This window comes from Armigeres subalbatus, chromosome 2 (genome assembly GCF_024139115.2).
Source record: "Armigeres subalbatus isolate Guangzhou_Male chromosome 2, GZ_Asu_2, whole genome shotgun sequence".
NCBI classification, from domain to species: Eukaryota; Metazoa; Arthropoda; class Insecta; order Diptera; family Culicidae; genus Armigeres; species Armigeres subalbatus.
In genome coordinates, this window is record NC_085140.1 from 77,128,447 (window position 1) to 77,141,627 (window position 13,181).

Below are 13,181 nucleotides of genomic sequence, written 5' to 3' on the forward strand. Positions count from 1 at the left end.
ATCTCGTGATTCAATCGTGGTTCAAATCTGCAGAAAATAGAACGGAGCGTTATACCAGTTTTATTTTTTTGACATTTGACTGGTATAAAAAATGAATCTAGAACAGCTGCTGGGAAAATTAATGTTTCAGATTCATATACAAACTGACAGCTCCGAACGATTTGAATCACTGCTGATTTTACCCTAAGGGTGAAATCAGGAGTGATTCAGTTTCATTCTAAATTTTCGACCACTATTCTAGTTTGAATCTGGAGCAAAATAGAACAAACTCGCTGGTTTTCCCAGCAGTGTTCTATTCATGTTTTTTAAATTTTCAATTAATTGAAATCATTATGTTACTGCCAAGAAAGGCGCAGGAATTGCAAAATGGATTGATCCGTAGATAAAATGACGCATCCATACACCAAAACAATTGAAAAATATTTGAATCTCGTGATTCAATCGTGGTTCAAATCTGCAGAAAATAGAACGGAGCGTTATACCAGTTTTATTTTTTTGACAGTTGACTGGTATAAAAACTGAATCTAGAACAGCTGCTGGGAAAATGAATGTTTCAGATTCATATTCAAACTGACAGCCCCGAAAGATTTGAATCACTGCTGATTTTACTCTAAGATCTACCAAACCAAGTTCTACCTTCAAGTTAATTATCTCAAAAAATCATTTTAGAAAAACATTTTATTTTAACATTACATCTCGCTTAAACTTAGTGCATTGGTAATCTAAAATTTCTGAAGCTGTACAAAATTCAGTTCATTATGGTAGTCCATGAAGCTTGTACTCCGTATATAGGTTATGAGTTCTGTCGTATATTCCACGACCTACGTGCAGCATTTCCGGTAGCAGCTTGAGCGTTGCATTGACATCGCCGCACATTTTTTCTAGGAACTCGTTTCGGCTAGGTAGTGAATACATGGCCATGATAGCACCTTTTCGAATAACCCAGGGATGAAATTCAGCTAAAGTATCATTGTATGACTGTTGACAGATATCGCTAGTTTTGGCGTTTGCGTCTTCTAACCCTGATAACTGATTGAGAAACACATAGATGAAATCTGGTGAAAAAACAAAACATCAAAAATGAAATCCGTTGCTCATTCATGCAAGTGCATATTTGAAGATAATATGAGCGCTGAAATTTTGATGAATATTAAACATAAATGAAGAGACGCTTATCACGAATCAATCTCGAATAAGATATAGTATATTGTAATTACAATATAAGTATAATTACTATTTACGTTATATACTTACTCAACCCTCTGTGAAGCCGTTGCATAGTCCGACAACCTGATACATATCCTTTCTTATTCACCAAGCCGTTATTCGTTTCGTAATCCATCATCTTTCTAACGGTTTCGAACTGCACACCGTGCATCTGGTCCTGGCGTAAACTTTCAAGTATTCTTATCTTCTCTTTGATTTCATTGCAAATAAATCCAAAGACAGTTCCCATCATCGATAAAAATCTATCGCAAGTCAGAAAAAAGTTAAATTAATAAATTATTAGTTCCGTTTGATAGAATTTACTAATGAACGGATTTTGACTAATAGTAAGGTATCTAACATAGAAGTCTAGTCAAATATGAGACACAGTAGACGGCGTTACTATTGAGGTCCAAATACGTGTCAGTGAAGCTACATTCGTTATCCGTTACACTCACTTATTAAGTTCACGAAATGCCTCCAAATATGGATCAATCAAAACATCATCATCTTCAGAAGCACATTGCTCAAAATAAGTTTGCACTTTTTGAAGGTTAAATTTTTCCTCCGGCATAACTTGTCTTTAACAATAATAACTAAGTGATAGAAAACACAACTGGTATGAAGAGCTTGTCCACGGTAACTGTGCAGATCAAACTGATAAACTACCCGATGTGATTCAGAAACATTCGCCAAGCCGTGTGCGTTGATAAGATCCAAACTTTCAACCGATAAGCAAACGGCGGTGAGCAGTTTCATTCCGGTATCTGATTCCGCTGATATGAAAGCATAGAGTCATGATTGCACATGCTGCTAGGGTTGCCTTAAATGATGGAAAATGTTTGCTTTTATAAAGAATTCCACGTTCGGTTTTTGGAATCTTACAGATTTGTTTGAAATACATGGAAACATATGGTTCACAAGGGGTTAGGGTGTTACAAGAGTTTGCAACTTTTATAAGCAAGGATTTATGCACAAATAACGTAACGCTTGAGGGGAAGGTAGGGGGCTGAGTAATTGTTACCTATTGTAACATAGGGTGTCAGGCCATTAGGCCGAACGGTCATTAGGCCGAATGGCCATTAGGCCGAATTAGCAAAAAGAAACAAAAAGTGAAAAATGAGAAGTTCTTTCTTCACCTTACCCCTTCTCCCTTCTTGCATCTTCCTTCATCTATCTATCTTCTTCCTTCTTCCTTCTTCATTCTTCCTCCTCCCTTCTTCCTTCTTCCTTTTTCCTCCTTCCTTCTTCATTGTTCCTTCTTCTTTCTTCCTTCTTCCTTCTTTCTCCTTCCCTCATCTTTCTTCCTTCTTTCTTCTTCCTTTTTCCTTCTTCCTTTTTCCATCTTCCTCCTCCCTTCTTACTTCTTTCTTCTTCCATCTTCCTTCTTCCTTCTTCCTTCTTCCATCTTCCATCTCCCTTCATCCCCAGTTCTCATTCGGCCTAATGGCCATTTGGCCTAATGACCTTTCGGCCTAATGACCATTCGGCCTAATGACCCAGCATCGTAACATAGGGGGAGGGGGAGTTAAATCGTTGCGTAACAAAATAAAAAAATCTAAATCAGTTACGCAATTTGCATTAATACAATGTCCCTAAAATGAAGATAAAACAACAATAGTTTTTGTGATTCATTCATTTATTTAATTTACATCTAAACAGATAACACTGAATCAACAATTTGACGCCACAATACACAGTTCGAGGCCGCATCTCTCCATCCTCGAATGCGCCCCACGCTCGCCAAGTCGTTTTGCACGTGGTCTGCCCACCTGGCTCGTTGCGCTCCACGCCGTCTCGTACCTGCCGGATCGGAAGCGAACACCATCTTTGCAGCGTTGCTGTCCGGCATTCTTGCAACATGCCCTGCCCATCATACCCTTCCGGCTTTAGCTACCTTCTAGATACTGGGTTCGCGTAGAGCTGGGTGAGCTCGTGGTTCATTCTTCGCCGCCACACACCGTCATCTTGCACACTGCCAAAGATGGTCCTAAGCACCTGACTCTCAAATACTCCGAGTGCTTGCAAGTCCTCCTCGAGCATTGTCCATGTTTCATGTCCGTAGAGGACAACCGGTCTTATTATTAGCGTCTTGTACATGACACATTTGGTGCAGTGGCGAATCTTTTTTGACCGCAGTTTCTTCCATAAATTATGAGTAACACGGCTACGCAGTCTCATCTAATTGAAACGAGTTTTATTTATCGTCCGACGTTTCGACACGGGATTAGCGTCTTCTTCAGAGAAAGCTAAAATTTAATTATATACTAATTGTTCAGTTATTGATGTGTTTGATTCGACTTACAGAAATTTGTTCGTTTTTTGTCTTATGTTTTGTCTAACTATAACTGTCTGGTTTAGCTGGTGTCGATACATCACGTTTGTTTGATCTATCAATTAACTAATTTTAACAAAAATCTTTCTTACGTTTCGGAATCACTTTCCATTTCACTTGTGAAATACTGGCAAATGGCGCAGTTTTCCTTCTAATAGCCACCTCATTGAGAACCCCTTTTTTGGTAACCGATAGTGTCCGAATAATTTACCTCTCATTTGCGCAAAAGAAGGCAAAAACTCAATAATACCTAATTCTGTTATTGATACTTTCTCAGATATGAACTTGGTGTGCATAATTAAGGTAAGATCTTTAGAGGTTAGAGCCAAACCCGAGCAGGAGAAATTGCTTCATTAATACCTAACTCTGTTGTTGATACCATACTCTGTTATGAACTAGCCCTGCATAAGAGGTAAAATACCAAACGAATAATATCAAAAATTTATATGCACAATACTTGAGCCATAACATACTTTTTTATAAAATTCTATTTCAATACCAAATGCATAATCAAGTATTATTCGTTTGGTATTGAAATACCTAGACATGTTATGCCTCAAGTATTCTGCATATAAATGTTTGGTATTATTTTTTGGTATTTTACCTCTTATTATGCAAGGCTATATCATGCCAAGTTCTGTTATCGAGGTCGTCGCTCCCCGAGCAGGAGCGACGACCTCGATAACAGAAATTGGTATGATTTAGCCTTGCATAAGAGGTAAAATACCAAAAAATAATACCAAAAACTTATATGCAGAATACTTGAGGCATACCATGCTTAGGTATTTCAATACCAAACGAATAATAATTGGTTATGCATTTGGTATTGGAATTCAATTTAATAACTGAGTTTGTTATGGCTTAAGTATTGTGCATATTAGTTTTTGGTATTATTCCTTTGGTATTTTACCTCTTATCCAGGGCTAGTTCATAACAAAGTATGGTATCAATAACAGAATTAAGTATTATTGAGCCAATTTCTCCTGCTCGGGTCCTGCTCTGGGACGACCTCGATAACAGAAATTGATATGAAGTAGCCTTGCATAAGAGGTAGAATACCAAAAAATAATACCAAAAACTTTTATGCAGAATACTTGAGGCACAGAGAAACAGACGTCTCACTCAACATATGTTCCATCGTACACGGTTTATTTAACTTTTTGTAGGTGGTCAATCCGCCACCGATGCGGCGACGGAAACGGAAAATTTAACAGTTAGCCCAAATATTTTCTGTCAAATTTGCCGTTTGCGTCGCCGTTCCGTTGTATTGCGTTTGGGGCTTTAGGGCTGGTTCTCGTGTTCACCGAAATCCAAATTCGAATCCCCGAATAACTTACCTACTCACTTCTCGCCAACGATTTCAAATAATTAGGGATAATTCTCTCTCCAACCGCTACATACGCAATCAATTGTAAAAATCTCTTCTTAAGGCCAGTATCGACATAAAAAATAGAGAGGTTACGGAATTTTGTTCAATATTACCAAAAGAAATTTTGACAACTGATCTGCATGGAGCAAATTGTCACTTTTACTTATACTAAGGACACATCTGTGGTACTTGTACCATGGTACAAGAGGACAAGAAAATTATTCCAAGACTATCTTTAATAAAGCCAATAATTGGTATGGTACTCATTTCAAGATTCTTGTACCATGGTACTTATACCACCAGTGTGTTATTAGTATTACAGAATAATCGAGCAGAATATTTGTTCGAAAGTAAAGTGACAGCTCCCATTATACTAATGACACACTGGTGGTATAAGTACCATGGTACAAGAATCTTGAAATGAGTACCATACCAATTATTGTCTTTATCAAAGATAGTCTTGGAATAATTTTCTTGTCCTCTTGTACCATGGTACAAGTACCACAGGTGTGTCCTTAGTATTACGTTGCGTGGGAACCTTACAAATACCAATTTTGTTTTTTGTTCTTTTCATGTGGACACTGTTGTAAGAATTTTCTTCAGATTTTTTACTTTGCCGATTCAGTGAACGGAATTTAACATGTGAGTGAGATAGAGTAAGAAATTTCTTTTGAACACGATACCAACCTTTACTCAAAAAAACTAACCACCGCTAGAAATTCGCAATATGACGTCATGATCTTTACTTCAGTGCGTTCTTTACTTCGCCGGTCTTTACTTCAGTGCGTTCGAAGTTAACACTCTCTATATATAGATATACACAGAGAAAAAAATAATTGTGCTTTTGAGAACATCGCACTGTCGTTTTGAAAGTTGCTCATTTCTAGTAATTTTGAGTAGCGAAACATTTACTTCGAGAACAAAACTTTCTATTTTAAAGTTTTTTTGTCTTCGAAATTTTGTGGCCTTGAAAGCGAAAATTTTCACGCTAAGTGATAAAATGTTGTTAAATTAGCTATTTATTTTTCTGGTTGGGCAACACTGGCTATTATACTCTGGCAACTTATCGAGCTGTCAAACTCGTAACTCAAGAATTCCTGTTGAATTCAAAACGGAAAAAGGGCTCCAAAATACCATCGACGGACTGAATGGAGCCACAGGTAAATATTTTCAGTTTTTCTTCTATGCAATTAAAAATTAAAACATGATTTTGTCTTTTATTCATCGATCGCCGTAGATGTTAACGAAACAAAGCTGGCCTCGGAAAAGTGCTTCAAGCAGCAATCTGGTATCGGCCGACTGCCAAAAATTCAACGATGACTGCGCTTAATTCTATCCGTAAGTTTCAAATAGTGAACTATAAAGTTCATGATGCTAACAATAAATTTAGTTTCCAAGATATTCAACATAGGCCGAGCATTCGCGACAAGATTCCGGAAAGCAGAACAACAATAAACCTCGTAATAAACTGCATCAACATGGAGTTGACTGCCACCCAAAATGCGACACTAATGCATAGAATCGAAATAAATGTGAAAACCGCAGGAAATTACAAGAGAAATAATAAAATAGAAGCAAAATAATCAATTTAACATGTGTTGAGTTTTATTTCTCGGCAAACCTAATTTTAAAATGCGCTAGTGAAATTAAGAATGGTATAATTTGTTGTTTTGAAAGTATCACTAGTTGATTCTAATGCAAAAACACCTTTCGTTTTAAGAGAAAAATGTTATCTTGAAAGTATTCCTCTTGTCAAAGTTCTTGCGAGGTGACATTTTTTGCATTGGTAAATTTAACAGTCCTATACTTTCTACTGAAAATCACTAACGAATTTTCTTAATTTTACCAACGTTTTTTCAATTTTACCAACGATTTTTTTTTGTGTGTAGAGCTACCTACACCTGTCTGATTCTAACGCTACTGACTGCTTCCATGCTGTCGAACATGTGCTCTTAATATCGCTGTCGGTTTGAAACTACGGTTTTCTACCCACAGAAGGGGTAGGCGAAGTATAATGCACTCTCGACACCTATGTGAGGCTAACGTCCACGCGATGTATGCACCTTAGGGCCGATGCCCACGTAGCGGTTTTTCAACGCCACGTGCACGCAGCGTTAAAATAACGCTGGTGTGCATCGGCGTGGTGACGCTGCGTTACCGCTTTTTCTCGGTGCACACCTGCGTCTTTTTGACGCCACGTACACTCTGCGTTGAAATGACGCTACGTGGGCATCGAGCCTTAGTCGCTCTTCCCTGCCGCTCACGCGGCCGACCTCACAGCCAATCTCGTTGTCGATCTCGTAGTTGATCTCGCGGCCGATCTCGTTGTCGATCCCGTAGTCTACCTCGCGGCCGATCTCGTAGACGATCTTGCGGCTATTCTCGCGATCGATCTAGCGGCTGATCTTGTATACGATCCCGTGGTGGATCTCGCAGTTAATCTCACGGCCGATCTACGGGCCGATATTGTAGTCGATACCGCGGCCGATCTCGCGGTAGATCTCGTGCTAATCTCTTGAGAGCCCCAAGGCTCATATAATTGTGCTCTTCCGCCGAGTTGGGGCAGTTCTGAATAGTTGTGGATGAAATCCAACCGTAAGTAAAGTCACGTGGTGTGCCACACACATCTTATTAATATATACCATATACACACATTTAAGTAGTACAGTCGCGATTCGCTGGTTGGGCCACGACCTCGACCCAACTAACGAATTCGGTTTTTTAGTTGGGCCAACTGACAGCCATTTGAACACATGTATTTCCACTTGAACATCACAAATGATGTCCAGTGACGCCCAATCCCTTTTTTGTGTTTACATTGAATTTTGACGTACGGTTGCTTTTTATTTGAGCCATGGCCAAACCAGCGGAGGCCCAACTAAAAAGTGACCCAAGTATTAAAATCCCAACTGTACAATTGGACCTTTACCGTTTTCTACTGCGCACTAATCACTCCTAAGGCAACTTTGGTTGTCTTTTAGTGTGACAACTCACAATTAACTGTACATAATCTTGGATTAGTTAGGCTTTGGTCCGCATTGGCGTAAATAAGGGTGGGCCGGGGGGGGGGGCCTGGCCCCCTCCAGACCTACTTGTGCCCCCCCCAGAAAATTTTGAAAAGTAATTCCAACTTAGTCAGTTTCATTTACATATTTCCTACATATTTCTTAATTTTGATTATGAATTCTATAAACATATTTTTTGTTGCGTTATCACATCTATGACCATTTGTTCAGCAAAGCATCGAAATATTTAAGTTGGACCCCCGGGAACATTTTCTCGATTTTTAAGCTAAAATAAATGCCGCTTCTAATTCAGTTGCTAGCTTAAAATAATAAATTTGTTCTGCATTTGTTTGACTAGTATCCTGGCCGCGGAAACATAAAAACATAATTGTATTAAGATATAAATATTTCTGTTCTATTAAACTACCATCCGCTTCAAAAAAGACTGAAGCAACTACATCAAAATGAGCACATGTACACAAATCCGGTCAATGAAATTTCGAACGACCATTCTTTCGAAAATCTTCGAGTTAATCGCAAGGAGCTTTTTGCTCTCGCTATATAATTCTGGCACAGAAAGATATAAAATGATAAAACTTTAGAATCTTTGTTACAATGACAGAAAAATCAACAACGCATTCCATTGAAAGTATTAGGTCAAAACTTAGGCAACCTTCGCACTCACAACAGAGATTGCATTAAAGAAATATTTTTATAATCCTCAAAAGATCTTGTTCCATTTAATTTTTTGGCGATTTCATAAGGATCATCAGAAAACTCTTTTGTGTCTGCTTTAGTTAGAATTTGTTTTTTAGGATAAAAAAAAATAGATTTAGAAACCAGTTCGTATCAGAAAACATTTCTTTTGCAGCACAATTCAGATCGATTTGGTTGCTTCTCAAGTCTCTTTGATTTTTGCAGAGAAATCTCCCCCCTATTCAGAAAACCATAATAAAGCCTCTTCCTAACGTCAGTAACTACAAAAACCCTATGTTATTCTGGAATTTGATTTATGACTCATAATTTTATGACTCATGGAATTTATGACTCATGACCAAATTTGTGTTCATCGGTACTTAACTATTTCAGCACATAGCATACATTTTGGAATTGCATGAATACTTATATTGATTATGACAAAATTTCATGGAATTTATTCCACATCCAAAGCGTTTCAAAAATTTCAGTAACATGGAGAAGACAAGTTGACACAGACACAGCGTTTTGAAGCAATCACAGCATCATTGGAAATCAATTGTATTATTCGCGATTTGGGATAAACTTAGTCAAACAATTTCTATTGCAATCCATGCGCACAGTGCTTTAAATCGCCTTTGAAAATTACAACCCACCAGCTGGTGCCATGGCCCCCCCTAGACCGAGACTCTAGTTACGCCTATGTTGGTCCGATTCGTGAATTAAAATCGTATTAAACTTGAAAGTGACAGTTTGAAAATTTTCAAATAACCCTTTACTTTTGACAGATATTGAATCATTTTTGATAGATGTTTTGTTGGTCTTGCTGGGTAGCACCAGCCATTCTTAGGGTCTGTCTCATTTGGAGAATTAAACTTAAAAGTGATAGTTCGCAAATTAAAAGAACACCCGGTCAAAAGAATGGCTGGTGCTACCCAGCAATTCCAATAAGACGTTGATGGAAAATGATTCGATATCTGTCAAAAGTAATCTTGCTCTGCGAGCAAGGTTATTCGATAATTATTGAAATGTCACTTTTAAGTTTAATTTCAGTTTAATTCTCCAAATGAGACAGACCCTTATGAGCGGGGGATTTCATAATTTCCGAACTGTCACTTTTGAGTTTAATTTTATTTTAATTCGCGAATCGGACCAAAGCCTTAGAGTATCTAATACAGAGCAGTGTTTCAAGAGCATGAGCATGAGCATGAGCAGGATAACCGTACAATTCGTAGTTGCTACTCCGTGATTGATTAGAACTTGCGAAATTGCACAGGGAACCAATTGAATGGAGCTTGGGTTTAACTATCATTCTCAATGTGCAAATTTCGGAATTTCAATGCATTTTACTAAGTCAATTACGGCGTCGGACACGTCCTTACGGTTATCAAGGGAAGGAAGGATTATTAGTTCAACTCTCGTTGCTATACCACGCACACGTCTACCACACCATCGCTACCCGCACATCAACCTCACACATTCTTACTTGTGTGAGGCCTGCACGAGCATAGCGACCGTATATAGCATTCGTATGCGGGTACAAATGAATACCAATCTATTTTTACATTTTTATTTACTGCTACTAAGTGACAGGCAGCTTTTTATAACAATTCTATATTTAGAATCATACTTGCTAGCAATGAGAATTTGATTTGCAAAGAGATTAAGTTATATGATTAACGAAATTATCTAATAGGAAATTGGAAAGGGCCAGGGATCAAACCCTTAATCTCCTGCTTATGAGGCAGAAGCAGTGACACAAGGCCACCAAGCACCCAGCAATACAGAGCAGTGTTTCAAGAGCATCCTTAAACTCTCAGATTTAAAAAAGCATGCTCTGAAATCATCTCTATTTTCAAGATCGTTTTAAATCCCGATTTTTTTCAATCTCAGTATGCATGATTAATGCTAGGATTCAATCCTTGATTGAAATTTGTAATTAACTCTCCGATGGCAAATAGAACATGCTTGTACATCATTTATACAAATTCATCATTATGTTCAAATTTGTTTAGGAACAATTTCAAAACAGTCATAAGCATGAAGGCATAAGAATGAGGTTGTGGCTATTTTTAAGCTTTTTACTTTCAAGTGAAAACTGTTCTTAACTTAACCATAGTAAAAAATGATAAATTAATCGTTTAAATCCGTTTGCAAGTAAAAATGTTGGGTGAGAGTGTAAATATTAGAAATAATGGAAGAAAACTTTGCTTCGGTGTTATTGAAAATATTCCACGCATTTGGGTTGATAAAAGCTGAAAGTAGTGGAACTTATAGTCACTGATGCCAAATGTTGAATAATAGTATACCATCATATTCCTGTGTTACGTAACAAGAGTTTGTTTGCCTTGAATTTGATCAAGTTCAATTTTAGAATTTTTGCGCTCAAAAATATGTATTGTTGAACATTAGAATTCTAGCCGCTAAGCTAGCTTAAAAGAGGGTCCAACTTCAAAGTTTTGACTACTACTACTTGAGAATTAGCGGTGTTAGTATAGTGATTATGTAAACGAAAATACATCAACTTAACATAATTTCATAATCCATATTTATTTCATAAAACAGATATTTTATACTTCAAAGCCAATACATCAAAACTTAATTTAAAATTTAATCATGTTATGTTCATTATTGCGATATCGACTTTCTTCTCGCAGCTTCATGTAATAAACTTATATTCAATCTTATCAACATCAAATCATCGAGCTTCTCTTGACCAAGCCGTAATCTATGGTCCTCTAGCAGGGTGTCTACTACCTGAAAAAACCTGGAAAACCTGGAATTATCAGGGAATTTCTCCTCACCTGGAAAATATCTGGAATTACCAGGGAATTCCTGACATAATCAGGGAAATTTCAATACCCGGTGATCACGAGTAAAATTCTTTAAAAAGATGAAGAAAAAATCATTAAAAATGTTTGAATAAATATATTATCAATCAAATCTATTGAAAATATAGTGAACGTTAATGGATCGCAAGGAATTATTCAGAGAAATCACTAAAAGAGTATCTATAAGAATGATTAACAATTTTCTAAATTAGTTTTGGAGGAATTTCCAAGATAAAACCCGAAAAGAATTCTCGGAGGAATTTCAAAACGAATTTCCGGACGATTTTTCGTATGGTTTCATTAAGAAATTCCCGAAAGGGAACCTGAAGGGATTTAAAAAAAAAAGTGTAACGTTATTTGTGAGGGGAAGGAATTCTTAAAAGAATAGTCGAAGGAATCCCGAATGGATTTTTCAAAGGAGTTTCTAAAGGTATTCTCGAAGTATTTCCAAAGAATTCTTAAAAGCAAAATACCCGAAAAAAATCCTCCAGGTGTTTTCTAAAGTTTTCCTTAAGATACTTCTGAATAAGTTCCAAAAAAAATCCCAAGGAATTTCAAAAGAATACCCGAAGCATTTCCCAAATTTTTCTACAGTAAATCAGTAATTGAACGCTAGTGGCCCTGTAACCATTGAAATTATTCTGCAAAAATATGCTTCAATAGCCTATTAGCCTTCAATAGCTCAATAGCCTATTACGATTAGATCATTTATCGTAATAAATATCGTGTTAAAGCTGAGAAAGAAAATTGAATGTATGGTGATGGCATCAGGTTGTTGTTTATCATGATATTTATTATCATAAATGTCATAGACTGAATAGGCTATAACTTGGCCAATTGACACTTATAGTAGTGGTACCTTGGCTGCTAGGTCCAAGCAACCTAGATGTTGGTCATGCGAACAGATATAAGGACGTTAGGCATAAAGGATGTTAAGCATAAAATGCCCCAAAAAGAGCTCACGACATAAAGAAGGCATTATGTTTAACGTCCTTATGCCTAACGTCATGGACTCAGCAATCTCATATTTTTGCATCAAATCATTTCTTGAACGAGTTTTCGTGAGAAGTTCTGAAGGATTTCCTGAAGAAATTCACAAACATATTTCCGGAACATTTCGTTAAGAAATTTCTTTAAAACAAAAACAGCTGAAATTAAATTCAAAGAAATTTCCGAAAGAATTCTTAACTAAATTTCCAAAGAAATACCTAAAAAGAAGAATATCTGAAGAAATTTGCAAAATATTTTATAAAGGTATTTCAGAGGGATTTTCACAAGACCTAAAGAATTAAAAAAAAATTGTGGAGAAATCGCCAAATGCATCTTATTATTATTATTATAATCTTTATTAAAGAGGTTTTTAGCCCAAGGCTAGTTCACCTCCGAAAGATGCATCTCTAAAGGAATTTCCGGAACAATTCTTTGAGATGTTTTCTAAAGTTTTAACAAAGAAATTTTCAAATTAAATCCTGGAGGAAGTTCTGAAGCAATTCTTAAAACCTGGGGGATTTTTCGATGGAATCTATGGAGAAATTTTCAGAGGAATACCTGGAGGCGTTTCCTATGTGATTCCTGAAGGAATTTTGGTTGAATGACTGAAGCAATTTCTGGGTGAACTTGCGAAGGAATTCCTGGAGGAATTTCTTAAGTAATTTACAACATTGTTTATGTGAGGCTATCACAAATTTTTTTCACCATGTTTACTTTTTTGAATTGATCATTTTGCTGCTAAAATCTAT

At 36.9% G+C, this 13,181-nt stretch overlaps 1 protein-coding gene across 1 annotated transcript; it reads right to left on the bottom strand.

Annotated features, from left to right (window-relative positions):
- Window positions 1–634: 634 nt before the first annotated feature.
- On the bottom strand, window positions 635–1,898 carry LOC134214573 (ceramide-1-phosphate transfer protein-like). The gene is made up of 3 exons (XM_062693917.1): window positions 1,665–1,898; window positions 1,255–1,469; window positions 635–1,055 (listed from the first exon to the last, which is right to left on the bottom strand). Exons 1-3 carry the CDS (start codon window positions 1,778–1,780, stop codon window positions 757–759), a joined length of 630 nt encoding a protein of 209 aa, XP_062549901.1. The 5' UTR covers window positions 1,781–1,898; the 3' UTR covers window positions 635–756.
- Window positions 1,899–13,181: the final 11,283 nt, after the last annotated feature.

What these genes read in the sequence shown, in the direction of transcription:
- LOC134214573 (XM_062693917.1), bottom strand. Translation starts at nt 1,780, where the DNA reads ATGCCGGAGGAAAAATTTAACCTTCAAAAAGTGCAAACTTATTTTGAG. An exon ending in GCATTTCGTGAACTTAATAA is followed by an intron (nt 1,470 to 1,664) that starts GTGAGTGTAACG and finishes GACTTGCGATAG; the next exon opens with ATTTTTATCGATGATGGGAA. An exon ending in ACGGCTTCACAGAGGGTTGA is followed by an intron (nt 1,056 to 1,254) that starts GTAAGTATATAA and finishes TTTTTTCACCAG; the next exon opens with ATTTCATCTATGTGTTTCTC.